The sequence below is a fragment of the Acipenser ruthenus genome, chromosome 14 (assembly GCF_902713425.1).
Source record: "Acipenser ruthenus chromosome 14, fAciRut3.2 maternal haplotype, whole genome shotgun sequence".
In the NCBI taxonomy this organism is placed as follows: domain Eukaryota; kingdom Metazoa; phylum Chordata; class Actinopteri; order Acipenseriformes; family Acipenseridae; genus Acipenser; species Acipenser ruthenus.
The window spans coordinates 29491830-29518756 of NC_081202.1; the positions used below are offsets into that span (position 1 = coordinate 29491830).

The window sequence follows — 26927 nt, forward strand, 5'->3', positions numbered from 1 at the left end:
TTAAAAGAAAACACTTGTCCTGATTTTATTTTAATGGGAATTGATTTGTTATTTTCAAAATAAGAAGAAAAAAATCCATATCAAGAAATATAAGCTACCTATTGATTTCCAAGGCATTCAGCTGTACACATAGATGCATCCATTTTTCTGACTTGTAGCTAACAAATCCATTCCATAAATCTCACCTGTTGTCCTTTTCCATTTGTTATATAGGTGTGAAATGTGCAGTTTTGAAAGACAGATGTTATAGTAATCGTGTATTTTTATTTTAGAATGTGATGTCTGGTACTTCACCAGGGTAAATCTCTGCTTGCAAATCACACAAAGATAATGTGCACTGCCTTGATCACTTCACTTTCAACGACATGAACCAGCCCACTGCCCCTCGACTAAGTAACATGCTTTCACACAGAAGACACCTCTGAGATTAAAGAGTGCAAGTGTAACAGATGTTCGAGAGCAATGCATAACCAAAAACTTTATTTAAGCTAATGCAGTGCCAGATATCATGTTTTCAAATTCAATGCATATTACTGCATCTGTTTGCTAAAACTGTCCAATGTAGCTCATAAAAGTGAAAAACAGGACAGATATATGGAATTATTTTGTCAGCTACAAACACTTTAACTCACTTATTAATGACTTGTTTTCAAAAGGAAATACAATATTATTCCTTATAAAATGCTGATTTTCTTAAAATATGTTGTGTGAAAAATATGTTGTTGAATCCCTAAGTCAAAAGTTTGTTTGGGTAGTTTTTTATTATTATTATTATTATTCTGAAAACCAACCTTATTCACAACATAGAAATTACAAAACATGAAACAATTTGACAGGACTTGAGATACCTTAATGAATATTACTGATTTCTTTGTTTCTAGTTTTTCTGTTAATTTTCTCATTTTGTAATTTTCCACCTGTAAGTGTGCTATTTGCGCTAAATCAGAAGTTAACTCCCATCCTCAAGACAAATGCACAGAACAAAGCATTTAAAGCAACATTACCAACGTCCACTAGAGGTCAGTATTAAGTAAGGAACAAAAATAGGTCGCAACAAAATGACTTCTTTTCCCTGTGTCACACACAGGATAGGAGAACTTTCTAATACCCAAGTGTGACGGGAGTATAATGACTTTCACTGAATTGTCATAAGCAACTGCAAATTCATGCACAATGTTTATTTAAAATGTTCTTGCCACGCCGTTACTGCGATAAGGAGATCTTTTCTGGCGTGTTGTCCTGGGGCAGAGCAGTCACTGTTGCTCTGGTGAGGGAAATGCCATCTTGATAAAAAAAAAAGGGGGATTCTGAAATACTTCATATTATTATTTATTAGCAGATGCCCTTATCCAGGGCGACTTACAATTGTTACAAGATATCACATATTATTTTTACATACAATTAATTACTCATTTATACAGTTGTTTTTTGTATTGGAGCAATCGAGGTACAGTACCTTGCTCAAGGGTACAGCAGCAGTGTCCCCCACCTGAGATTGAACCAACGATCCTCTGGTTAAGAGTCCAGAGTCCTAACCACTACTCCACACTACTAATTCTTCCTGGAGTGGTACTGTAATACATAAAGCAGACAGTATTACCTTGTCATGTATAACTAATGCAACTAAAAGCAGCATTTGTGTAGCATATTTGTGCATGAAAAAAGAAAACAAAAAAATCTGTTGACTACATTATGAAAAACGCTACTTGGTACTGTCGGCTATGAGAAAGTTGTTGCAACGCTTGCGATTCGCGCCAATCTTGGAAGCGCTGGAGGTAATATAATGTTGTAAGACTGCTGTTTTGCATATTTTATATTAATGCCAAATGTTATAAAACGCTGTAATAGCGCAAAGATATGTTGTAACGGTAATGTGTTATAAATGAAAGCATTAATAAAGGGTATATAATTTTTTTTTTTTTTTTTTGCTCAGCACAATATGATCGTTTTCACTAATTGATATTGTTATTTATTCAAATATGTGGACCAGCTTGTGTATTAATTAGCCTTTTCAATTTAGGCCTGTTGAGCAGCTGAGTAACCTGGGGCCCGTTTCATCAACGTTGTGCGACTAGGATGTGCTGGCGACTGCTTGCGAGGTCGCACAGGACGGTGATGTTTGTGTTTCATCATACACATCGCAACGAGGGCGGTTGGGACTAGAACCGTGCTTAGATGAGGCATCTTCCTTTTTGTGCGCTGCATTGTAGCTTCCTCGGCCCTGCTGGAAGGGAGTAACACTGGTGTCAACAGCCAAGGTTGTAGGGGATATTATTTATTTATTAAAAGACATCCTTATCCAGGGCGACTTACAGTTGTTGCAAGATATCACATTAGTTTTACATACAATTACCCATTTATACAGTTGGGTTTTTACTGGAGCATTCTTGCTCAAGGTTACAGCAGCAGTGTCCCCCACCTTGGATTGAACCCAAGACCCTCCGGTCAAGAGTCCAGAGTCCTAACCACTATTCCACACTGCTACCCATATCTAAAAACACAACCAAATCATGTGAAAATATACCTTTGTTATTAGCTAATTAATGCAATTTTAAAAATAGCAGTATTATGTTAAATTAGTGTGGGCGAACAGACCGTGATCGTGTTCATCCCCTATGGGAAGGACTGTGTGCTGCAGCAGTTTTGAAATCGATGTAAAATTATCTCAGTAATCATCAATCGAAACACATATACATATATTAATAGAACGTTTTGTCTGGATAAATTTAAGTATTAACTTATAAATTTAAATTAATTTATAAATATAAAAATTAATTTACGAATTAACTTACAAATTTACCAATTAATTTAAGAATTAACTTATGCATTGACAAATTAATTAACAAATTAACTGTTTAATTGTTTAATTTAAAATGCTCCATATTTCTGCCCCCATGGCTTTCTGCGCTGGTTTTCTGTGCTGCAAGGATTCCTGGACCAGCTTCTGCACACCAAAAATATATTTACATGTATCCTCATACTAAACAAATAGGAAGTGGGACATTTCCATTTAACCAATAAACACTTGCCAACGTCCTTGAGGTATTAACAAGCATAATCAATCAGCAGTATTCAAGTCCTAGCTATCATTTGTATCTAGGCAAAAAATTGAACTGCAGGTTATGAAAATATTTTATCGTATCGAAAGCAGAAATCATTATGTGTTAGTTTACTAAAAAATACTTCATATCAAAAGCATGGTGTCAGTGGTCAATCAAAGGCTTTTAACACAATCTAGGAGGCAGTGTGGTCCAGTGGTTAAAGAGACGGGCTTGTAACCAAGAGGTCCCCGGTTCAAATCCCACCTCAGCCACTGACTCATTGTGTGACCCTGAGCAAGTCACTTAACCTCCTTGTGCTCCGTCTTTCGGGTGAGATGTAATTGTAAGTAACTCTGCAGCTGATGCATAGTTCACACCCCCTAGTCTCTGTAAGTCGCCTTGGATAAAGGCGTCTGCTAAATAAACAAGTAATAATAATAATAATCTTTGTCACCTATATATTATGATTCTGTCTTAGATTGTGGTTATTATTGTGGTACATTAGGGGTAGATGCTGATGCACTAATCTTTTGAGTAAAAACGAATATAACGGAGCTTGGCGAGTGGATGCTGATGTGCTAGGGAGGCTGATGAAAAGGCTAATCCCTATAATGAGACAGCATTATAGTTCTAATTTAGCAGCAGAAATATAAATATGAAAATAATAACTGCTTCCCCAAGCCAGTTATTGTGTCCATCTTCGTCTCTCCCAAGTCAGCGTGGGGGTGGCAGTGGTGAGCCGGGCTGAAATAAAAATATTTGGGCTTTCCAAATTGCGGAGAAAAAGAGAAAAAAATAATTGGTGATTCCAAATTAAAAAAAAAAAAAAAGTTAGTTAACTTTTGTGCTAATACTTTTGCATATTTTTACATGATTCCAATTTTTTTTCTAATCATTTTCTATACGTTTTATTGTAAAAAGCCCAATGATGACTACTTCCCATTCAATGACTTATGGAAACAGACATGGAATTATCTTCTTCTGATCCTAGGCACCTAGGAAAGGATTCTTGTGCAGTTTGTACTAATAAGATATTTGGGTTTTCTGAGGGCTTGTTGTTAAAGCAAGAAATAAAGGTCATCAATGTCTAAAGGCCCCAAAACCACATATGTCTTCTCCGACTCAATTCTGAGGGGCCTGGAGGAAGGGATGCCACATCTATGGCTACATCCTGGTAAAACATTGCAGCGCAGCACACACCAGCATGTGTACCACCTGCAGGCCTTAAAAGAGGACATATTGCTGGTTATTCACATTGGGACAAATAACGTAGCTCAGGGAGAATCCCCTTATGAGATCCTTAGGGCTATGTGGGAGTTGATTGTGGCAGTTAGGAGAGCTTTTCCCCATAAAGTTCTTATTTCTTTGAGCGTACCCCGGCCCTGTGATGATGCCTCGAGGGTTGGAGTTGTGAAAGCAGCCAATCGTCTTCTTTCACAACTCCCTAGTCAAATGGATAACGTGCTCTTCCTCAGAAGCAATCGCTTGTTTCTTAGCAACAAGCAACCTGTTGCTAAGTTTTTTCGGACCAGATGGCCTTCACCTCAGTGCCGAGGGCAAAAAGAACATTTTTAACTTTATTTGTAATTTTGTAATCATTATTTAACATTTTTTTAATTAATTAATTAATTTAATTTTTATTTTACGGGGGATTAGAACTGCCACATTTTTATTTGTTTTATCTTTTTTTTTTTTACTCTCTTGTCACATGAAAAAGCTCTGTTTTCATTAAGTCCTGTAATGAAATTTACACAGAACTAGAAAAAGTTCTACAATTTCACACAACATTAAAGTATTTTGTATGTATTAAGTATCCCAAAACAGTAAAGTATGTAGAGCCGTATGTCACAACCTCCATTTTTAATTAACTCATAGAGAAACAGACAGTTTGAGAGTGCTTAAGAGATTCAATTACTTGATTGTTTGAGTTTAGTTTTGTAAAATTAGCATGTGTTAATTTAAGGTTAGAGTAAACACTTTGAAAACAGGGCCCATTTTGTCCTGTTTTATTTCTTTTTTTCCTAAATGTTGTTTGATACAATTACTCCATATAATTTCATTTAATTATTAGTAGCATTTCATATTTACCAGGCATGGATTGTGTGACAGGTAAAAAGAACAGCTGGACCATGCAGTGTGAAGAGCAGATGGTGTGGTTTATGCTGCAAAGAGGTTAGATTAGGCACAAGGAAACGTTTACATTTGCATTGATTGAATATATGACATCCCTTCCTTAACCAATGCAATAAAGCTTGACAGTCTGTTTAATGTGTTGTGACAGAGATCGAATGACTCTTGGTGTTAGATCTCCCTCTCGACCTGTGAGAGCACAGTGCAAGAGGAACAGAGTACCCTTAATTAAATGGCACGACAATTTATTCCGTAGGGTAGGTGGAAGTCGGTCATTTAGGAAGGGGGCAGAGCTACAGCACCCAAGCTCATTGACCTGGACGGTAAGCGGCGTGGCATCCGAGGACTGGAGGAGCGGATGCGCTCGTTAACCTCGGGGTCAGGGGCGAGGGTATAAATAGGGGGCATGGCTTGAGTGATCTGTTCCTTTTCATATTGTTAAGTTAAATAACCGAGAAGGAGCCCGTACTGTGAAAAACCGTGAAGTGTTTTCGTGTCTGTGTATTAACACTGTGTGTCTTGTGTGTTATTAGTAACTGAAGATTACTGAGCACGATCCGGAGCTGCAGCCGCAGGCCAGCAAAAACCCAGACTTCACCATTCACCTTTTCCACTATCGGAACTGTCTTTGTTTTCACCACTAGCACTAGAATCACGCACTGTCTAATTGTGTCTGTGTTTTGTGTTTTGTGTGGGTGATGGAACGGGACTTTGGGTTACGGGTCAAACCTGTGGGATTACAAACCGAAGCGATACACGCCACTGTATCACTTCCAACACTGTTATTATTTGCAAGTTTGCCTTAAGGCTCTGGACATTTATTAAACTAAATAAACACCCTTGCACCTGTACAAACGTTGTCCGTGTGATTACTCTGCACTGCACTCACCTGCACGTCTTTACCACTTTGCCACATGTATATATAAGGTGACCAGACGTCCCAATTTTGGAACACTGGTCCCTGTGTCCCCATAACCTTTCTTGCAACGCTTATGGAAAGTGGAACTCAAAGAGAGAAGATGCAGTTTCTTAGGCAGAAAAGGGATTTGCAGCAGTAATCGACAATAAAATAGAATCTTGGAGTTTGATATTTTTGAATTGCTACTGTGTAATGTAATAACTATACTTGTGTAGAAATGACATTACAAAGACATTAAAATCATTTATTCACAAAAAAAGTTTTTAAAGTAAAAGACTCCACTTACCACCATGAGTCTGCATTCACTTTCAATATGGTTTTAGATTAAACAAATTGACAATAAAAACCCTAGATCTTTCCCATAGCTTGGAAGTTGGAAGTTATTCACAATATTTCCATACTGTCCCAGTTTAAGGACTTTAAAATCTGGTCACCTTATTTATAGAGGTTTATTTAGAATGATGATAGAAAGTGACTTTATTAAACGTATCAACAGAGAAATGTCAGAGAAGATAAAACTGAAATCTTCACTTTTGTAACAACACTCTTGTGAATCCCTTATCGTTTTGCTTTATATTTTTTAGTTTTCCAGACTTTTCCTCAAGGGCTTGCTGTGGTACAGTTTATAGGACCCAGGGGAGTAGCCTGCATTACAGAGTGGGTGTAATTAGATGCTGCCTGAGCCAGAGTAAAAGGGGGAATTGATGTGGATTGAGGTAAGGCAAAATAGGACACTTTAAAAACATTTTATAGCAATGTACATCTTAGGACTTAGTTTAAAGGGGAAGGGAAATGGCAGGACTTTAAATTACTCAAGTGCTAAAGATAACATTTCCCATGCAAAACACCCTTGTTTGTATCATATACACAATAAAAAGACTTGAAAAACTATGGCAACCAGCACTTAAATGTTGATGTGTTCCTGTGACGTCACTGGTTGTAGTGCTTGACCGGCAGGTTTGTAAACAACGATGGCAAATCTCACAGCACTCCAACATTGGAAGTGACAGTTCTTTATCAGACTTTGAAAAGCTAGAATCTATTGGTAAAAACTTTTCAGTGCCATGTGAATTTGAGCCAAGTTTTATAATTTTTTTTAAATTTAGTAGTCGCCAATTGTTTGCTTTTTTTAGATTATTTTCTCCCCAATTTGGAATAGCCAATTATTTTTAGGCACAGCTCACCACTACCACCCCTGCGCTGACTCGGGAAGGCGAAGATGAACACATGCTGTCCACCGAAGCATGCAGCCACCTCAGAGCTACAGCGTCAGAGGACAATGCAGCTCTGGGCAGCTTACAAGCAAGCCCGCAGGTGCCCGGCCAGACTACAGGAGCCGCTGGTCCACGGTCAGCAGTGGTCTACCCTGGACTTGAACTGGTGACGTCCAGGCTAAAGGGTGCAACCTGCACTCCACGCAGAGTGCCTTTACCGGGTGTGGTCGTATTCTGAAAAGTTAAATACACCTCGGGCAGGCCATGTGCTTTAATTAGCTGTTTTTGACATTAATATAAGTTCCATCGGCATTGAACGTGCCTTTAAAAGTGTAATCACTGTCAAGGAAGTGAATGCTGCTTACACGAGCATGTTATAAGTCTGGGACAGTTTTCCTTTTATTGCCTGCAGCCACTTTATTAACCGGTTATTGCTGTTATTTGGTAGACGGTGGTAATGCACATTTAAATCTTTGTACTAGTAGTTTGTGCAACCAGGGGCTCAATGTACACCAGCTGGTTGTTTCTTTACTGACGCAATGCTTGCCATTGTTGGTATTTGTTTACTTCACGTATTTCACACACTTCACTCACTTCACACCCTTTACACACTTCACACACTTCACACGCTTCACTTGCTTCACACACTTCACACCCTTTACACACTTCAAACACTTCACACACTTAACATACTTCACACACTTCACTCACTTCACACCCTTTACACACTTCGCTTCACACACTTCACGTACTTCACATGCTTCACTTCACTCACTTCACACCCTTCACACACTTCACGTACTTCACACGCTTCACTTCACTCACTTCACACCCTTCACACACTTCACGTACTTCACATGCTTCACTTCACTCACTTCACACCCTTCACACACTTTACGTAATTCACACGCTTCACTTCACACACTTCACTTCATGTACTTCACACGCTTCACTTCACATACTTCACACGCTTCACATGCTTCACTTCACATACTTCACGTAATTCACACACTTCACTTCACGTACTTCACACGCTTCATTTCACACACTTCACTTCACACACCATGTATTTCACACACTTCACACACCACATACTTCACACACTTCACTTCGAAACACCACGTACTTAACACTTCACTCACACCACATACTTCACACATTCCACATACTTCACACACTTCACTTCACATACTTCACTCACTTCACACACTTCACTTATTTCACACACTTCATGTACTTCACATACGTTAACACACCTCACTTTGCTCACTTCACTTCATGTACTTCACACACTTCAATTACTTCACTACACGCACTTTACATACTTCACAAACTCACATACTTCTCCCGCTGCCTTCTCCAACCAGTGACGTCACAGGAGGCATTTCCAGCAATGGTGGATTACAGTTTGATAGACGCAGTATTTAAACAGCTCATTTGACATATAATGATGAAAAACAATCAAAACAAACCCGAGATTACATTGCTTTCCCATCTGTTTTACCAAAATGTGTTTCCTATATAAGTAAGAAATACTAAAAGACACTTAATAAATGCAATGACACATGTTTTGACTAGAAGTCATGTTCAATTTCTCATTTATAGCACTGTTCAGTGTTCATTTATAGTATACTTCGGTTCAGACAAATTGCCCCTATATTCTGGTTTCGGAAATCAACCGATACTTTCACAATAGTATTAATTATAACAATACTAATTATACAAATAAAACACAAATTACATTTTGAAAACTTGGACCTCAATAATATTGACTACACCCCTGGGACCTTGGACCATTGCAGCTTACCCAAGTCAAATTCACAAAATTCTTCTTCCAAAAGTCATTTTTATGTATCCAGTTTGCCAGTGTGAACAAAAGCGGGTTGAAAGAGGAGCATACAACAGGAGGTTGAAAGTGGATTTACATAAACCTTTTTAAAACGGATCAGAAATATGCTTTGAACAGTGTGCTTGAACGTGCAATGCCACATACAGTAAGGTAACCTTCATTCAGTTTACAGGTGTTTATAAAAGGTCCCAGAAAGGTTCAAGGTACTGATAATGAACACCATAAAATGTCCCTGCCCAGATGAATGTATCATATTTAAACCATGTTAGCCCATGTTGTGCTTTGTTTTTACAGTTAAACCATGTTTAACATGGACAACCCTGATTTATTATAGCTAATCATTGTCAGACCATGCTTGGTATATAACACCCTAACCATGTTAGGCGCATTCAAATTCAGTAGACCATGGTGATTCACCACAACCAGATTGTTATTCCATGAGAGACCTGGAAACAGTGACAGTCAACAACAGTACCATGGTTTTAACCTAGGAAGGCATTCCAGTCTGTACAGGAAGTGTGCCTGGAAAAGCACTCTCACCAGGAAGCTAGTGTACACGGAGAAGCAGTCCCTACAGAACGTGACGTAGGTGTTCAGGTTCCTATTGGTAGTGCCTCTGCGGGGTCCCCTGTGGGCTACAGTAGGCTGGGTTGGTGTATGATGACATGATCTGAGTATGAGAGTCTGCAGGCTGGGCGGGAAGGTGCAGGTAGACCGGGGCGGTGGGTGTCGGGACTCGCTGTAGCACCACGTGGGGGTACACCTGAGGTTCAGAATACAGTCCTCGTGACGGCACTCTCAGCAGGTTTTCTTGGCTCCTGGAAAAGCAAACGCAAATAACAAAGCTATCCATATGTACTTGATCAGAGGTTTCCTCCTGGACCTTTGAAACCAGTCTATAAAACTCTTATTTCAACACCATTTCAAACAGGGACTGCTATCTGTTCCATCTGCAGTCTATAATCTGGTCTAACCAGAAAATACACAAGGTCAAATATCGCTTGTAATGTGTTTGCTGATTTGTAAGTGGATGCTAAAATCATGCTCCACATTTATAGAACTTAACTCCTGTCAACATCAGGCATGGCAGTATTCTGGAATGTTTTAGATCAATGGGTTTTTAGACCTTTCCCTTTTTTTACGCACTTTGGACCATAACAATATAATTATTAGAAATATTACATTTTCATTTTGTGCATTGTGACAATGTCATCACGGAGATACTTGACTGAAAGGTAGTGAAATAACTTGTTGAGTAGTGTGACAGGGTTGAGGCACATGAAAGTATATTTGTGTATTATGTTTGATTTTCCTTTCATATTTTTTGTAAATAATTAGAGCTAGGCACTCCCCCAGAGATGCCCTGCCAGCTGAGTTTGCTTACAGGGAATCGCAGCCGAGGATTGGGCGGCTGTAGTTCCTTGACTGGATGGTGGGCGTGTCCCAGCAGGGTGTCTTCCCATGAAAGGGAAATGCTGACACACCTAGAGGCTGCTTAAAAGCTGGGACAGGACCGTCCACGCTACCTCGGACAACACACCTCAAGAGGCCAAAACCTCCAACCACCATGTGTGTCAAATCAGTATCGTTACTTGGAGCAGGGACTTTTTCAGGCATTTTAAATCCCTCTTAAAGGTATAAGAGTGTGTGTCAGCTGGACCTCCCTTACTGGGAGTGGCGCTCGTCGTGTTGATGGCAACCTGTTATTACTTTGTTTCTTTTCAATGTTTTCTGTTCTCATTTGTTTTTACACTTTTGTATGTCTCCTGTGTGCTACCTTTGCTGGTAGCAATAAATCCATTTACAACAACATCAACAGCGGATACCCACAACCCCCTTTCACAAGGGGTCTTGTTAGGCCAAAAGTGAATGAAAAGGTTGAAATAACCTGCATTTTATTTGGAGATCATTACCATTGAAATATTACTGTTATGATTAAGAACAAATTATTTTTCACCAACAATTGAACTCTTATAATATAAAAAGATCCTAATGATACAATGAATCTTGCCACATCCATCAGCATATCGGATTGCAAATAGCTGTCAAACATTTATTATTATTTGTTTATTTAGCAGATGCCTTTATCCAAGGCGACTTACAGAGACTAGGGTGTGTGAACTATGCATCAGCTGCAGAGTCACTTACAACTACGTCTCACCCGAAAGACGGAGCACAAGGAGGTGACTTGCTCAGAGCAACACAATGAGTCAGCGGCTGAGGTGGGATTTGAACCGGGGACCTGGTTACAAGCCCTTTTCTTTAACCACTGGACCACACAGCCTCCTTATTTATAATAATATACAAGTACTTTATTAATGAAAACCCCAATGCTCCCTACCTCTGGTACCCCTGGTTCTCATACCCCCTGAACTCTCCCAGGTAAAGGGGGCTTTTGGGAGCGGATAGGCGGTAATCCAGCTGGCTTGGGAGGCGTTTTGGGGGTGTTCTTTCCCACTCACCCTCTTCTCGCTCGCTCCAGCATGCTCTTCTTCGCAGGCTTTTGCTACCTTTCTGATGTCTGGAAGAACAAGAAAACAAAAAAGCTATAGGGTCTGTCGAGTATTTGTTTCCTGTTTTACTGCCTTACTAAATATCTCTTGTATCCCTGAATAAATAATTGTCTGCTCTTCAGATATAGAATACACATTTTAAATGAAAGACGTTTCACTAACACCCTGAATAAATAGGTTGTTTTTTGTTTAGTTTTTTTTTTTTTGGGGGGGGGGGGGAGGTTGAGGAATATGTGTTCTTTAAACCCCAAAACCAATTTGTTGGGCTACATAATAACATAACATACTATATCCCACATAATTATTCTGCATTGGCAGTAAATTGATCTACAGCCACAGCTGTTCCTAATGTCATTCTCCTGATTGTGACAATAACATCACAAGTAAAGAAAACATGTTAAATAGATCCCATATAACAAGTTTTCAAGAGCTGCCATTTTGGGTTGATAAAATGAAAGTCGGGTCAAGAAGGTAGCACCAATCACATCATGCTTAACTTTGCTTTTGTAATTCAGCCCTTTATGTGGATATGGTGTCTTTATATGATTGGCACCTTTATTCAAACTTACCTATTTTTCAGATCCTCATTAAAAAAATTCTGCTGATCATTTCTGTGTGTCTGTTACTCTTATTGGCTAACACTGTTGAATTTGCATCAGTCTTTACCAAACGTTTATCATGCACTTCTAGCCTCCATAGACATGTTGGATTGCATTTGGCTAAAATTTGATGAACTTTTATGCACATATTTTTCAGTTACTGTGTGATTATTACATGATTAAGAGGACCCTCTTTATGAGTGTTTACACAGTGCTGGCTGAAAACTCAGCAACCATTAAACATCTCTCTTAGTAGTCTAATTGGATGAGATCTTGTGGTTTGGCAATGTTTTTATTCTGGCTTGTTCATTAAGGTTGGATTAGTGATTGGTGTCAGGTTGACGTCATAGCACCCAACTGAGCAGGACTATGACAATCTGTTTTAATGAAGTTGAGGTGAGATTAGGGATTAGGCAATGTCCTGCGGTGTAGCTCTAAAAAAAGTCTTCCGTTTCAAATGTGACCTGTCCTTACATTAAAGTCTGACAAATTGAATTTGTCACAGACTTACCTGGACCGGCTACACAATGGATGATTACATGTCGCATAATAGTCCAAATACGGTGGCACAACATCTGGTACTGATACAGTACTATGATGGTACTACAACGGATTGTCAGCAGTGTGTATTGGTTCATACCCTTGTAATACCACTGGTATATCAAAATACAAAAATGTTACTTGTGTGGCACCATTCTGCCAATTGCTGATACCATTGTAGCTGCCTTTGTGCTACTGCCCTTATAAAAGTGTACCATAGTAAAAGCACAGCATGGTAAAGTACCGGTATGCATTATAAAGCCCAGAGAGATATGGTAAAGCATATACAGTGTATGGCAAACCATGGTAAACTATAGTAAAAATGCATAATATAACCATGGAAAACAATGAGAAAATTGCAAAATTACTGTGCAAAATGATTGTGGTAAACTTTTTTAAGGGTATTGCTACTTAGTACCAGTCCATTTCAAACTTGCATAGCATTATATTAAAGTTAAATTCTACAGTAGTAAAAGCAAAAGAAGTTCCCTCTCTCAACCTCCAGTATACTCCCAGATCCTAATTTATAATTAACAGTAAACAGTTTTATTAGTGTCCCCAGTGTGTTCTTTAAAATGAGTTTATGTATGCCACAAACACTATATCGAGGCTAGCCTGTGAACCTTCTCAGAGTACTGTAGATATTCCATGAATGAGGACAGATGAATAACCCATGAGGGGTTGAGCAGGATATTTACGACTGTTCTCAAGTGAAATAATCACACAGCACTCTCTGAGGCTCATTCACCAAAGGGCACTTCAGCGTCTCATGCTGTAATTCTGCAGTATTTTACCCTTTTTACTGGGTGTTAACTGTACCGCACCACATGGTATTTCTTTCCAGTTTACTGCCGCATTCATTAATGTTTTTTGCTGAAAAAAATACCACCAGCTAAAAGACCTCATTAGCATATACAACCACCAGTTAACACGCTGTATTTTACTACACATGAGGACAGTTTACCACAAGGTGAATTGCAGTCTGCTTTCTGGCTGCATTCGCCCATCAGGATACTGCAACCCTGCAATCGGGTGCAGTAGGGAAAAAAAGTACCGGAGCTGTCATAAAATAAAAAATGTTAGTAGCACTGTATTTCTTCATTTTACATTTAATTAACTTAACTACCAACTAAGTAAAAAAATACACATACTAACTTACATGTCCTACTATATTTAAAGAAACAATGACATCAGTTACTTGAATTATAACAATACACTTGCCATTGTTAGCACTAAATTGGTGTTTCTTTTTTTGCCACAAAAGAAATCCAGTTATTTATAATCCAACTAAACCTTTTAGCTTTCAATTGCTTATTTAATTTGGCAAGCCAAATTATCCTTTAGTGATCTATCAAATTGCTTTTTAAGATATCTTGAAATATCTAGAGATCTCTTTAAATGAATTTGAGACATCTGTAAATAAACAATTTTGAAGATATCTAAATTTCATTTTGAGATATCTAAAAATGAAGTAGATATCTCAAAGTGAATTACATATATCTTTAAATAATGTTTTGCTAATAAAGGGTTCCAATTAGAGTGTAAAAGGAATTAATAGTGGGTTTTTTTTCAATAAATATTAAATAAATTGTTGTTTTTAAGTAAAAAAAAGTTTGCTTTATGTACACAATGAATTATGGGGTGCTTTTAATTATGGCAAGCCAACTGATATGATATATCTAAAATGCATTTTCAGATATCTTTAAATAATTTTAAGACACCTGTGGCAGCATGGCAGATTAAAACCCCTGCCTGTACATGGGTAAAGGTGTGGGGAATATTGTGTGGCAGGGAGGGGGTTAAATTCCTCCCTGCAAAAACGTGGGGATGTGGCTGGAGCTGTCAATTGAGTAAATAATTAAATGATTAATTATGCTCCAGCTAAAGGTGTATTTAAAGGGTGATCACAGGTGTTAAAGATAGTGATGGTGAAGGATGCAGTGTAAATAAATGCTTGTGATGCTCATCCCTTGCCGATGCACCCCGTCACAACATCTCACCCCTTAGTGAATACCTGATATCAGAGGCCTTATTAGCTGTATTTTCCAGTCTGTTTTACATAATTCAACCTCATTAATTCAGTGCAAATGAATGGGAAGCTGTAAAAATACTATGTGTTATTTAACACAAGGTAAATCCCATTTACTGCGTGGTATAAGGAATCGTGGACACCGCCCTTTAGTGAATGAGCCCCTATGTATGTTCATATTGCACGTAATGTTTAGAAAATATGTTTATATTATATGTTCATAGCGTAATTTGGAACCATAAGATTCTGTCCTTGGATCTAAAAATTCCAAAATGAAATATATATATATATATATATTTATATATTCCCACAGCAGCATCCAATAGGACTTAATATAAAAAAAAAACATTAATATTGAAAATTTAGGATAACTGTCTGAAAAATATTTCTACAGAACAGAGAAATGCACCAGAATTCCTACCTGCTGTCCCTCCTCCTGTCACGTGCCCGCTGCAGTCTCTCCCGCACACAGCACGCGATGAAGGACGCAGACATGGACAGGATGACGATGCCACTGATGACTGAGACCAGCACTGCCACGCGTAGCCCTCGGTCCACAGGCTTGGGAATCACTGCGATAGAGAGAGCCTGGGGTTAGCATACTGTATGTCAGCAGAACAGAGGCTTGCTTGGGTTAGTATCTGCACCCCCATTTAAAAGATTTGGTCTCAGCCTAGTCCAATGTGGGCATTACTGCACACATCCCAAAACCACCACAGAACTGCTAGAATGATGCAAGCCTGGGGGTACTCCTAAGAAGCTAGTTTATGTCTTAAAGGATGCTGTGTTCTTTCACAACTTTCACTCCCTTTGAGTTAACATCTTATACATTAGCCTTTCATCTCTGCACAATGTTAAGTCTCTACTTGAGAGAAGCCTGGGACTAAATGGCAGGGGGTGTTCAGGGCAGGAGAGAGGTGCAATGAAGGGCCTGACTCTTGCCATACCACTGGCTATTATAGGCAGTAGCTAGTCTGCCAATGTTTCCTTTTAGTAATACCGTACTCACCTTTCATGAGCACTAGATTTCCAAAGCCTTAAAAGTAATTGTAGCTAACAATAGTTCTGTGCACATCCACCTCTTCAATGGCTTCTTTCCTGTCAATAACCAATCAGCTGCTTCCCCTATTGACAGACATGCTTTCAGCCAGTAACATAATTTAACCCGGAAGATATTACTGGAGTGAAATGACCAAAGACATTAAGCAGTAACAGACTTCTTGGAAGCCAAGGGAAGCAAAATGAGAACTTAATGCAGTGCCATCTGTCGTCTGTTTTAAAATGAAAATGCACATTATTATTATTTATTTAGCAGACGCTCTTATCCAGGGCAACACGTGTGTTTTATCTGTTTTTTCAAACTGTACATTTGAGACATATGTAGCTAATGGAAGTGCAAAATGGGTAAGCGTTACGGAATTATTATGTTAGCTACAATCATATTAAATAAATAGATTCATGGGAGAGTTTAATTCTACACGGTGGATCCACATATTCAAAGCTCATCTCTTACCTTCACAGGCAGGTAGGTAGTTGCTCCACTGGGGGGCGCCTTCTTTGACAATGCAGGTAACTTTTTCACTGCCCACCAGCTGGTACCCTTCGTTACACCAGAACGTCAGGACAGAGCCCAGAGAGGTGCCCGACCCAGCCTCCACATAGAAGGAGCCGTGATGCAGGGGGTGCAGGGCCGCACAGTGTGGGGCTGAAGAGACAGTGGGGGCAAAAACTGTTCAGTTATAACCAATTGCATTTTGTAGGTGGGTGCCAACTATTAGAATTCATGAAAACTGAATGAGACATGTTAATTGCAAAAGCAAGCTTGTTGTCTCTTGTATTAGATCATATTTTTTCCCACCTAATTTCCTCAAGGTCAAGGGGATTCATTTGCATAGTGTTTACTCCAGTCTGCCACTCATGTAAATATTATAAAACTGAGAAAGAAACGAATTGAAAGGAAGAAACGAATTGGACACTTTTCAACACAGCATCGTTTATGTCAAGGATTCCATAACATGCTAATCAGTCACGTGAGGGGCAGCCCATTTACACAAAAGTGTGCTGCATATACAGGTGTATACAGTACAGTTACTGTGCAATTATTAAGTGATTATGAGGTCCCTCTGTATGTGCGTGCAGTGGTTCTGAAGAAGGACCAAGCATTAGGAATGAGTGTGTAAATTCAAGTCCCAAATGCAGACTCTAAATTGAAGGTAAATGATATGTTAGAATGAACTACTGTGTCATCAGCAGAGCTCTTTTCTGTAGTTGTACAATAACAAAGTAAATTCCACAAAGTAATTTTCTGCCTACAGGCAATGGGAAAAAAGGTGGATGTGTTCTGTAAGTGCTCTCCATTCTGAAGTGCTGCACCTGTCAGAAGGGAGCTGTGTCTTTACCCCCTGCTTTGGTTTCCCCAAGGGCTTTGGGAGACATCCATGTGAAACTCCCAGAATAGCTTCTGATTAAAGAAAGATAAGATGGCTATAAAATATTTATTTCTACAGTGGCACGCTATCAGATTGCCTGGATCAAATCCTGAGGTTTTTTTACTTGCAAACCACATTAAAAAAATGTTTTATCCCAGTCCACTGTTGGTGGTAAAAATACTAATTTTCACATTTACTACCACGCTATGTTTTTGTAAACTGAAAAACAAACTGTTAGAGAACTAGTAAGAAATAACTAAGGTGCATGTAAGGTTATTTATTAATATCAACGCTTTGTTTTCAGAAAAAAATAGTAAAAGCAATCATGATGTTCGGAAAATGCTAAGACACTCATAAGTGTTTTATGGAGTGTGGTTATAATTATGCATTGTTTTTGCTGTGTTACCCTGAATCCAAACCAAAAAAATTAACCATCAAATTAACAAGCTTTCTCTAACTTAGTACCAGATATGAAAATATAGGTTGGCTTCTTTCAAAATTGCCCATGTGAGATGTACTGTACACTGCAAGTCCACAACTTATTTATGAAACGATTTATGGATTTATTTCATTACCTGTCACACATTAAAGGGCTAAGCAAGTTTCCCAGAGTGATAATCACCTTGTATATCTGATTAGAAGTCTTATTGCCTTGTTTACTTACTGGTTTTCTCTTAAGAAGTCAAACAGTAAGCCTATACTATACTGTATACTGCAGTGCAGGGCTGTCCAAGCTCTGGAGCTGTGCTCCAAAGCATGTATTTTATCTAGAGGTAAAGTGTCCCATTGCACAACAACTGCAATGACAATTGGTACACAAAATGAATTTTGTGTTCCATGTTTTAATAAGCACAAATGCACAATGAAGCTGAGGACAGATTTTAGTCATCACATCCTGGTAACTGTTTAAAATGCCTCTGTGGCTACAACAGAGCTCTCAGAATCTACCCTCCAAGTATAGTTGATACATCAGAGTGTAAGAGTGAAACTGCATTTCTTACTGACTTAGGGGGACAGGTTAATGATTACTCTGAACTAGAAGTACAGTACAATACACTGTATATGTTGAATAATTTATTTTAACAAATTGAAATGTCCATGCAAAGATTTATGAAATTGAGTCAACTGAGGTATAGTTGCAGGGGATATGCACAGGTAGTTTTGCATTGTGTTTTTTTTTTTTTTGTAAAAGACATAAATGACATGCTACAAAGTTGGCATGAAAAGCAAACATTGTAATTTTAATATTGTAAACTATTAGGAACTTGGTCCTGGGATGATGTTGTCTTAATAAGCACACCTGATAAGTGTAACAATAATCTCTCTCTCTCTCTCTCTCTCTCTCTCTCTCTCTCTCTCTCTCTCTCTCTCTCTCTCTCTCTCTCTCTCTCCTCCTACTACTACTATGCATAATACAAAGCTAGAGAATGAAAGTATCATTTTGTATTGTATATACATACACAAGAGACATATACAGAGATTGTTAAACTGCAAAGGTTATAATGCCATATGGAAGCTCTTTCACAGTTCAGGAGTTACCTTCTTAAGCACCAGAATATAAAAGCTGTCTGGCACTATTATGAGATGAAAACTAGTAAAATTTAATTACTATCTCAATTAAATGAATTTGCCTTTTATTTTTTTTTAAATAATATCCAATAATATAAATTCAGGACACATTCAAAATGACTCCCTCATAACTAAATGAAAAATCCTCTTTTGATTATTATCATTATCGGTAGATCTCTGTCTCCAAATACAAGGAAGATGCAACTTAGTGTTTGATATCACATAATGTACAGGGTGATTAGAAAGTAAGTTTACCACATCAACGCTGTGGTGCATTGATGTGGTAAACTTACTTTCTAATCGCCCTGTATATTAAGGTGTTAATAACACCCATAAGTAACTGATACAAATAAGTGAGGGAAACACTTTAATCTGTGCATGCAAATTAAGTGGGGAATTTTAAAACATTTAGTTACTTTCAAAGTAGAACGGTGCACTTAACAATAACATTAGGGTAATTGTGGAATGCATTTCATGGTGTATTTGGCACCAAAAATAATAATCAACGAGTTTAAGAAAGAAAGAAAGAAAGAAAGAAAGAAAGAAAGACCTGTGTTTACCTGAGATGTTGGTGGTCACAGCCACTGTGGTGTTTCCCTGGTCGAAAGCGGTGGGCATTCTAATACTGAGGGGTTTCTCGTACATGGAGAAAGCAAAAGCTGGGTTCACAAGCCCCCAGACCATCCAGGCTAGGAAGTGCCACAGCCCCATGCCCCTGGTGTGCCACACCGGTGGGGAGAGTGAAGCTTCCTCTCCAGCTCCTAAACCAGCATGCCAAAAGTATTTTCTTGCAGCAGTGTGCAGGAATCACAAGAGCTAAGAATAAAGGCTGTCTGTCTTGAGCTTCCTAACCTATTTCCACGGGATCTCTAGCCCTCCTTCCCTCTATCTTCCCTAAGTAATTTCTCCTTGTTTCTCTCTAGATTTGCCTCCCACGGCTCTTTCCCTTCACCTTTTCTGTCTTTGCCACCCTCTCACTGTTTCTCCTCCCTCGTCTATTTTCATTTCTTTACAATGCAGTGCTTTCTGGTAGAAAAGCTTGGGCTTCTTGCATAACAGCCCCTGGTGCTGTAATCAGAACACTCAGCACTTAAATCCTTATCCTAAAGCCAAATACCAAAGCTGGCTTCTTATAAATAGTATGTGCGTGTATGTGTGAGTGTGTGAGTGTGTTTGAAATATAGGGTGCAGAACAGCAGGCAGGGCTTGTATGAGTAGTGAAATCCTGTATCTTCGCATTAAACTGAGGTTGGGAGGCTGGTCAAAAGCATGTGGAACATCCACCACAGAACTATGAGAATTATCTAAGCTTGGGGTCACTCTTTGATAACTACTTTATGTCTTAAAGAAAGCTGAGTTTGTTCACAGCTGTCTCTCCCTTAAAGGTAAAAGCTGAGCCTATTACCACACCAGCTTTTCATCTCTGAATTCCAATCGAGTGTACATCACAAGTGAAATGGGTATGGTGGTTTAAACTTATCCCACAGTGGAAAAAAGTCCAGTACACAAGACTTGACACAATTGGCAGGTGGCTGAGGAAGGTCCAGGAATGAATGTATTCTCGCCAGTTGGTGATGTGAATTCAGAACAAGATGCTGTCATTAGGCCTTCAGTGCCCATCCGGTTCCTAGTAGCTTATTTATCCTACCTTTTTGTCAAGTATCCTAAAACTTTGTCACCCCATTGATTCAGCATCAAACATGGGCTTGGTAACACATTCCATAAAGTACATTAATCACTATCTATGTAAAAAAAAGTGTCTTCTACTCACCAACTCTGTCTTTACCTAATTTCCAACTATGTCACCTGGTCATGGTCTCTGTGTTATGCTTAAGGTTTTGGCTAGGGTTAACTTTGTTAATTCATTTAACACATTCAGGCCAGGGATTACTCTAGTTGCTACTTGCTAGTAGGGCAAAGCAGTCATGATCTGTAAAGTAGGCTCTTTCGTCTTTAAGTAGGTCAACAAACCCAAGCTCTAGAGTGACGTAAACCTGTGTGTCCAGGCCTCAGTCCTGTTTTAGAATCTTGTTTGAATTATTTACCGCAGCCATTAAGAGCTGTGAGTGAATAGATATTCTACATATTTTTCGAGCTACTTAAAAAAAAAAAGTGGTCTTTTACTACTGGATTGAACAAAATGTACATTATGTAGACATACAAGGGCGTTTATATGTATGAGTCACTGTGTGTGTCTCACAATAAGGAATTTAAAGTACTGTGTTCCTTAGGTGTGCAGTTTAGAAAAAATCATGCTTTAGCAAATTGCATTTTAATTTATTTATTTTTAATTGAGAAATATATCAGCTTTCTTCACATGACTTTCTTTCACAGAGTCTCTTACTGTTTCTCTTCTTAGGTGATTTCATGTGAGCAGTATCTTGGGGACAAATTATGTCAGTTGCTGAAAAGTATGTCAGATGAGAGGCAGCAGCTAATTGATAATGACAGGAAAGAAAGCACTGACCTAGGAAGTTCATGACTGTCTGTAAATAAGGAATGCAGACAGAGCTTTCTTTAGCCCAGAACCAGATGTGTGTTCATCGTTCATATCTGCACATGTGAGATAACCATATGTGGAAGACAGATATGATTTATGGAATTAATACATTGGTTATAATCCCTAATGAAAACATGTCTACCAATTAATTATACTACAGGGACATTTTGATTGTAGGTAACCCCTGATTATGGTTTCCATTACATGAGAGTAGATGTTCAAATTTCATGCTGATTTGAACTCGGCTGTTGCCAAGATAAGCACCAACTAAGACGTAGCTTTACGGTAAACTAATGTGATCCATCTGCATCTCCATCCATTTGCGTCTCCTTCTATTTGATGATAGATATCCTTCTACCTGGTGTTGATGGCTGAAGTACATGTGAAAGTTTGGATTGATAACCAAGTTTAAAAAGAAAAACTGCACCTTTTGAATCACAATCAAATTACCAAGTCAAATGGTCTTGCAATGGCTAATCATGGTAAATGATGACAAAATCAGGGCTGAACACATTCTTCATACATTCAGTAGTAGTTCATAGTTGAACAATAAAAAAACAAGGTTTAAACATGACATTTATATCTGGAGAGCCCTGAACAGCAATCACAGTACTGAAATGCTTAAAGATGTGTGAGAGGAAGATTGATAGAACAGATGTGTGCGTGTGTGTGTGTGTGTGTGTGTGTGTGTGTGTGTGTGTGTGATGTTCGTTTCCACTCCCAGCCCAGCCACTGCAGTCAGGAATCGGATAAGCAAGCTGTTATTATTCTGGCAGCTGCCCCCTTAGGAGAACTGAGATATAAAAGATTAAGACTGGACCCTGCCACAGTAAGGGCTCTCATCCTGTAAAGCTATACCTCTCATGGAAAAGATGAACTAGATGACACAAAAGAAGATAATTAAATAGCAAAATACCTACAAACTCCCAATTCTGCCACAGGGGTCAAGAAATTTCATAAAAAGGCACCCTTAAGTTTCAACTTCACTTGATTTGAAGCAAGTGCCCCACATCATCTGTGAAATTGTGAAATTAGAAAGAAACAGCTTGGTTTATTATTATTATTTATTTCTTAGCAGACGCCCTTATCCAGGGCGACTTACAATCGAAAACAAATACATTTCAAGAATATTTGACAGCTGAGTTGAATGATTGTCCTGAGCAATTTCTTCATCCCTGAAAATATGTCTTTGCACATTATGCATTGATGGGACTTCTTAAAAAGGAACAGCGTCCATCTGTACCTTTAAATTATTCTGTAAATGTAACCTTGTTCCAATAGTAAAGTGGGGCTGCGATCTGCTCCATCAGCAATCTTCAAACCAATCTGCAACTGCAAGTTACACAAAGGTCAAGGAACATCTTTACGTATTTTTTTTTTTGGTATAAAGTAGCTTATAAATACATCACCTACAAACAATATTCCCTCCAACCTGAATCTTACAATATTTTTCCATGGGAATGCATGGAACAACAATAGATGAGTACAAACCTGGAGGGCAGGACTGTGCAGATACTCAGATTATTCTCTTTACCATGTTTTATATTTTTTAACAAATGGAGAATCGAGGAATGTATCAGTTTATTGGACACAAGCCCTGAATATGAGTCGCTGAAACTGATGAAATAGCCTATTGGACACGACTTAGAGTCGGGTCTTATTGAAAATCAAAGAAAATGGATTTTATATGGAATGGATTGAACACAAGTAAAACAAACAGTTGCAGGTAAAATCTAAATAGTTTCTGACACGCTATTACATTTTATATGAATTCACACTGCCAGAGGATGTGGTTTTATTATCACTGAATACCAATCAGCAGAAGTTCCGGTCCTTGGATGTGTGAACAGGAGAATCCCCAACTGTATGTGTGGTTAAACAAACTTTATGACAAATAGATTAAACGAAGTCAGCACACCAAAATTTTGTAGGAAGAAACAGATTCATTTGTGACAGAACGTATCCACTAGGTCAGTGGTTTTCAACCTGTGGTACGCGTACATTTACTGGTACGCGACAGTTCTTTATGACGATATGATTCCTCAAAACACTTAGCTAGGAATAGATTTTTACTGAGGCAAAAATCAAATTTTTGTCTAAAAAAAAAAAAAAACCCTGTGCATATCCTGTTCATGTTACGAAGGTGAAATTTATCATATTTTAAAGCCTGGAGACTATTAATGCAAACTGCAAAGCGATACAACAAATTCCTAAAATTACCCTATTCACACTGTTAGAAATATGTGATATTAAAAGGACAAGAAGAATAGAAGTTATAGATATGAACACGTAGATGGGTTTATACCTTCATTGAGAGACATGCGTTTGGTTCACTGCTATTGAAGTTAATGCTGACACTGATGACACTGATGCTACAACTGGAACTGGTAAGACTGGTGCTGCTACTTCTGGAACTGATGCTGACACTGCTGGAACTGGTAAGACTGGTGCTGCTGGGACTGGTAAGTGGTTCTGCTACTGCTGGGACAGGTAAGACTGGTGCTGCTACTGCTGAAACTGGTAAGACTGGTGCTGCTGGGACTGGTAAGACTGGTGCTGCTACTGCTGGGACTGGTAAGAGTGGTGCTTCTACTGCTGGAACTGGTAAGACTGGTGCTGCCACTGCTGGGACTGGTAAGACTGGTGCTGCCACTGCTGGGACTGGTGCTGCTACTGCTGGGACTGGTAAGACTGGTGCTGAAACTGGTAAGACCGGTGCTGACACTGCTGGGACTGGTAAGATTGCTGATACTAATGCTAAGACTGATCGGACTGCTGAGACTGTATGATGCCACAATTAAAAACTGATTTAGAAGACTTTACTTTAAATCAGGGTTTGCTAATCCTCCTATGGCCTGATCTATCGAAACGCTGTAACACTTCCTCCTGGGACATGTCCGGACATATTAGCAGGGCAAGGCCATTCAGTCTATTTTTACCCATACTGCTGCGAGACCAATCAAACATATCGAAACAATGCACTCAGTTAAACTCTTTCTCATCATGAATAGAGACCGTAAGAATCTGTTTGCTGCGGAAAACACGTACTGTCTATATGCTGTCAGAGAATATTTGGTTTTACACTTGGGGCGGGGCAAAAAACATGCAAGGATTTTTTTGTTTGTTTGTTTGAGAACCAAACTAATACACTTATCATATATAATCATGAACAAAGACAATGTTGCTTTAAATGTACATAAATCTACTTTAAACTGCTTCTGGTGTACAGAGGTCAAGGTTGAACGTGGCGCACTGTCCGTGTCTCATTCATGCTGGAACGTAGCTACAGTTTACTTCAGTATCCAGTGCGTGGTTACCACTGAACAAGCTGTTTAAAGATGCTGAAAATGATTAATAAATAAAGAAATAAAGAAATAAACAAATCACCTGTATTAAAAACTTTGGATTTTTGTCTCTAACGAAAACATTCGGAATATATATATATATATTTTTTAAACTGCTGTTGCCAAACAGTGAATTTATAAATAGAATTACCTCCAATTCTTCTAGCCCATGGCATCAAATACAATACATGAAAAGTATTAAAAACTAACAGCTATGAATTATTACATCAGGGGAGAGGGATGGTGTTGAAATTGAAGAATTAAGGGAATGGGAATATGCAAATAAAGATGATCACAATATAACGTAATACGCTGCGTCAGCATTTTATTTTTAAAATACAGTGTAAGTGATTTATTTATTTTTTTTAGTGTTTTTTTTTTTTTTTTTTTTAAGGACCCTACAACTCCCACATCTGTCATTGTCCGGGGAAACCCCTTCCATCTTGATACAAAAATTGGTCTGAGAATGAATGGACAACATCTACTTGCTGAGGAGGCTGTGTGGTCCAGTGGTTAAAGAAATGGGTTCGTAACCAGGAAGTCCACGGTTCAAATCCCACCTCAGCAAACTGACTCATTGTGTGACCTTGAGCAAGCCACTTAACCTCCTTGTGCTCCGTCTTTCGGGTGAGACATAATTGTAAGTGACTCTGCAGCTGATGCATAGTTCACACTCCCTAGTCTCTGTAAGCCTTGGATAAAGGTGTCTGTAAATAAACAAATAATAATAACCTGAGGCCCTCACCCAGAGATTTGGGCTTCTTTTTTCCTTGTATTTTGTGTACAATATCAAATACCCACAGAGAAAAAACCTAATATTATATTGAGAAATGTATTTTGGGTACTCAAAAAGATCAGAAAACTCCACCTAGTATAGTGGGAATAGTAAACTTTCTTTTGTCAGGCGCCAGGTCGGGAAAGCAATAAGGGTGTTGTTTGTGCTATAATAACCACAGGCCCAGGGATTACTATTTTTTTACTTTTTTTTTTTTTTTTTTAGCAGACACCCTTACCCAGGGCAACTTACAGTTGTATACAGCTATGCTGATGATAACCAGCTATTATCTGTCCCTAAAGCAAGGACATTCTTCTGCCTGGGTGTTATTAGCTACTTGCCTTACAGACATCAAGCATTGGATGTCACAGAATCTCCTAATGTTGAATTGAGATAAAACAGAGGTTATGCTAGTGGGCTCACAGAACCAACTAAAAGGAAATGTAGGATTACATGAGCACGACCCTTGCAGTCTCTCATCAAAATTTAAACTCGAAGTTAAGAGTTTTAGGGTAATCTTTGAGTCTGATCTGTCATTTTAGACTCATACTAGGGAAGTTACTAAAGTATATTTTTACCATTTGAGAAATATAGCCAAACTTAGACTAACTCCCCAGTAATGTTGTTGAAGCTGACACCCTGGGATCCTTCAAGAAGCTGCTTGATGAGATTCTGGGATCAATAAGCTACTAACAACCAAACAAACAACTTTCTTATGTTCTAATTATTTCTGTATCTGATGCCGAGAGAATAATACATGTCTTTGTTTCATCTAGAATTGATTATTGTAATGTACTTTTTTAAATGGTGATTTTGCTGTTAACTTATAAGGCCCTGAATGGATTAGCACCTCATTATTTACAGGAGTTACTGACACCGTATCTTCCAAACCACACTCTGAAATCACAGGATGTGGGGCTGCTGGTTATTCCTAGGGTCAACAAAACAACACGGGAGGCAGGGTTTTTTTCTGGAATGCTCAGCCTTCGTTTATCAGGAAATCTGGGTCCATTACAGTTTTCAAGTCAAGACTAAAAACACACTTTTATAAAATGGCTCGCTTATCTTAGTGGGTTTTAATGTAACTTTAAAATTGGTGCTTTTGTATTGTGTATACTGTTTAAATCTGTATGAGTGTAGCAGTTATATATGTGACCTGCTATACAAACGGATTGTGATTTTTTTCCTGCTATGTACTATACAGTGCTTTGCGATACTTTTGTATAAAAAGCGCTATATAAATGCAATGAATAAATAAATAAAAATAAATGTGTTAATATTTTTTTATAATACTTGTTTTATAAAATACTTGTGACTAAAGTTAGGTTTTTGCTTGTTTTGTTTGTAATTAAATTAATTACATTATGGATAATATATTATGATTAGTTATAATTAATATATTTATATATCTACCTGTCAAGAAATGTTGTCAGCCTTTCACTTATTTGTGTATTTGTTATTCTAAGAGTAACGAAA

General features: G+C 38.4%; 1 protein-coding gene and 1 long non-coding RNA gene across 5 annotated transcripts; one reads left to right on the top strand and one right to left on the bottom strand.

The window, feature by feature from the left end:
- The first annotated feature begins 1505 nt into the window (after positions 1 to 1505).
- Positions 1506 to 6026, top strand: LOC131697446 (uncharacterized). Its single transcript, XR_009307287.1, has 2 exons — positions 1506 to 1775; positions 2021 to 6026. It is a non-coding gene; the product is annotated as an uncharacterized LOC131697446 (long non-coding RNA).
- A 65-nt stretch (positions 6027 to 6091) lies between these two features.
- zgc:162331 (uncharacterized protein LOC793007 homolog) lies at positions 6092 to 19939 on the bottom strand. Of its 4 annotated transcripts, none has more exons than XM_058986307.1 (6): positions 19393 to 19939; positions 16348 to 16539; positions 15256 to 15406; positions 13770 to 13864; positions 11616 to 11674; positions 9783 to 9971 (listed from the first exon to the last, which is right to left on the bottom strand). In XM_058986307.1, the coding sequence occupies exons 1-6, from the start codon at positions 19541 to 19543 to the stop codon at positions 9924 to 9926; spliced, it is 696 nt and encodes a 231-aa protein (XP_058842290.1). In that variant the 5' UTR covers positions 19544 to 19939; the 3' UTR covers positions 9783 to 9923. The 4 variants fall into 4 exon arrangements, with proteins under 4 accessions (XP_033888421.3, XP_058842290.1, XP_058842289.1 ...); XM_058986306.1 differs by having other exon boundaries at positions 9804 to 9971; positions 11495 to 11674; positions 19393 to 19928; XM_034032530.3 differs by lacking the exon at positions 13770 to 13864 and having other exon boundaries at positions 6092 to 9971; positions 11495 to 11674; positions 19393 to 19916.
- Between the last annotated feature and the right edge of the window lie 6988 nt (positions 19940 to 26927).

What these genes read in the sequence shown, in the direction of transcription:
- zgc:162331 (XM_034032530.3), bottom strand. Translation starts at nt 19,543, where the DNA reads ATGGGGCTGTGGCACTTCCTAGCCTGGATGGTCTGGGGGCTTGTGAAC. An exon ending in TGTGACCACCAACATCTCAG is followed by an intron (nt 16,540 to 19,392) that starts GTAAACACAGGT and finishes CTGTCTCTTCAG; the next exon opens with CCCCACACTGTGCGGCCCTG. An exon ending in CTACCTACCTGCCTGTGAAG is followed by an intron (nt 15,407 to 16,347) that starts GTAAGAGATGAG and finishes TCTCTATCGCAG; the next exon opens with TGATTCCCAAGCCTGTGGAC.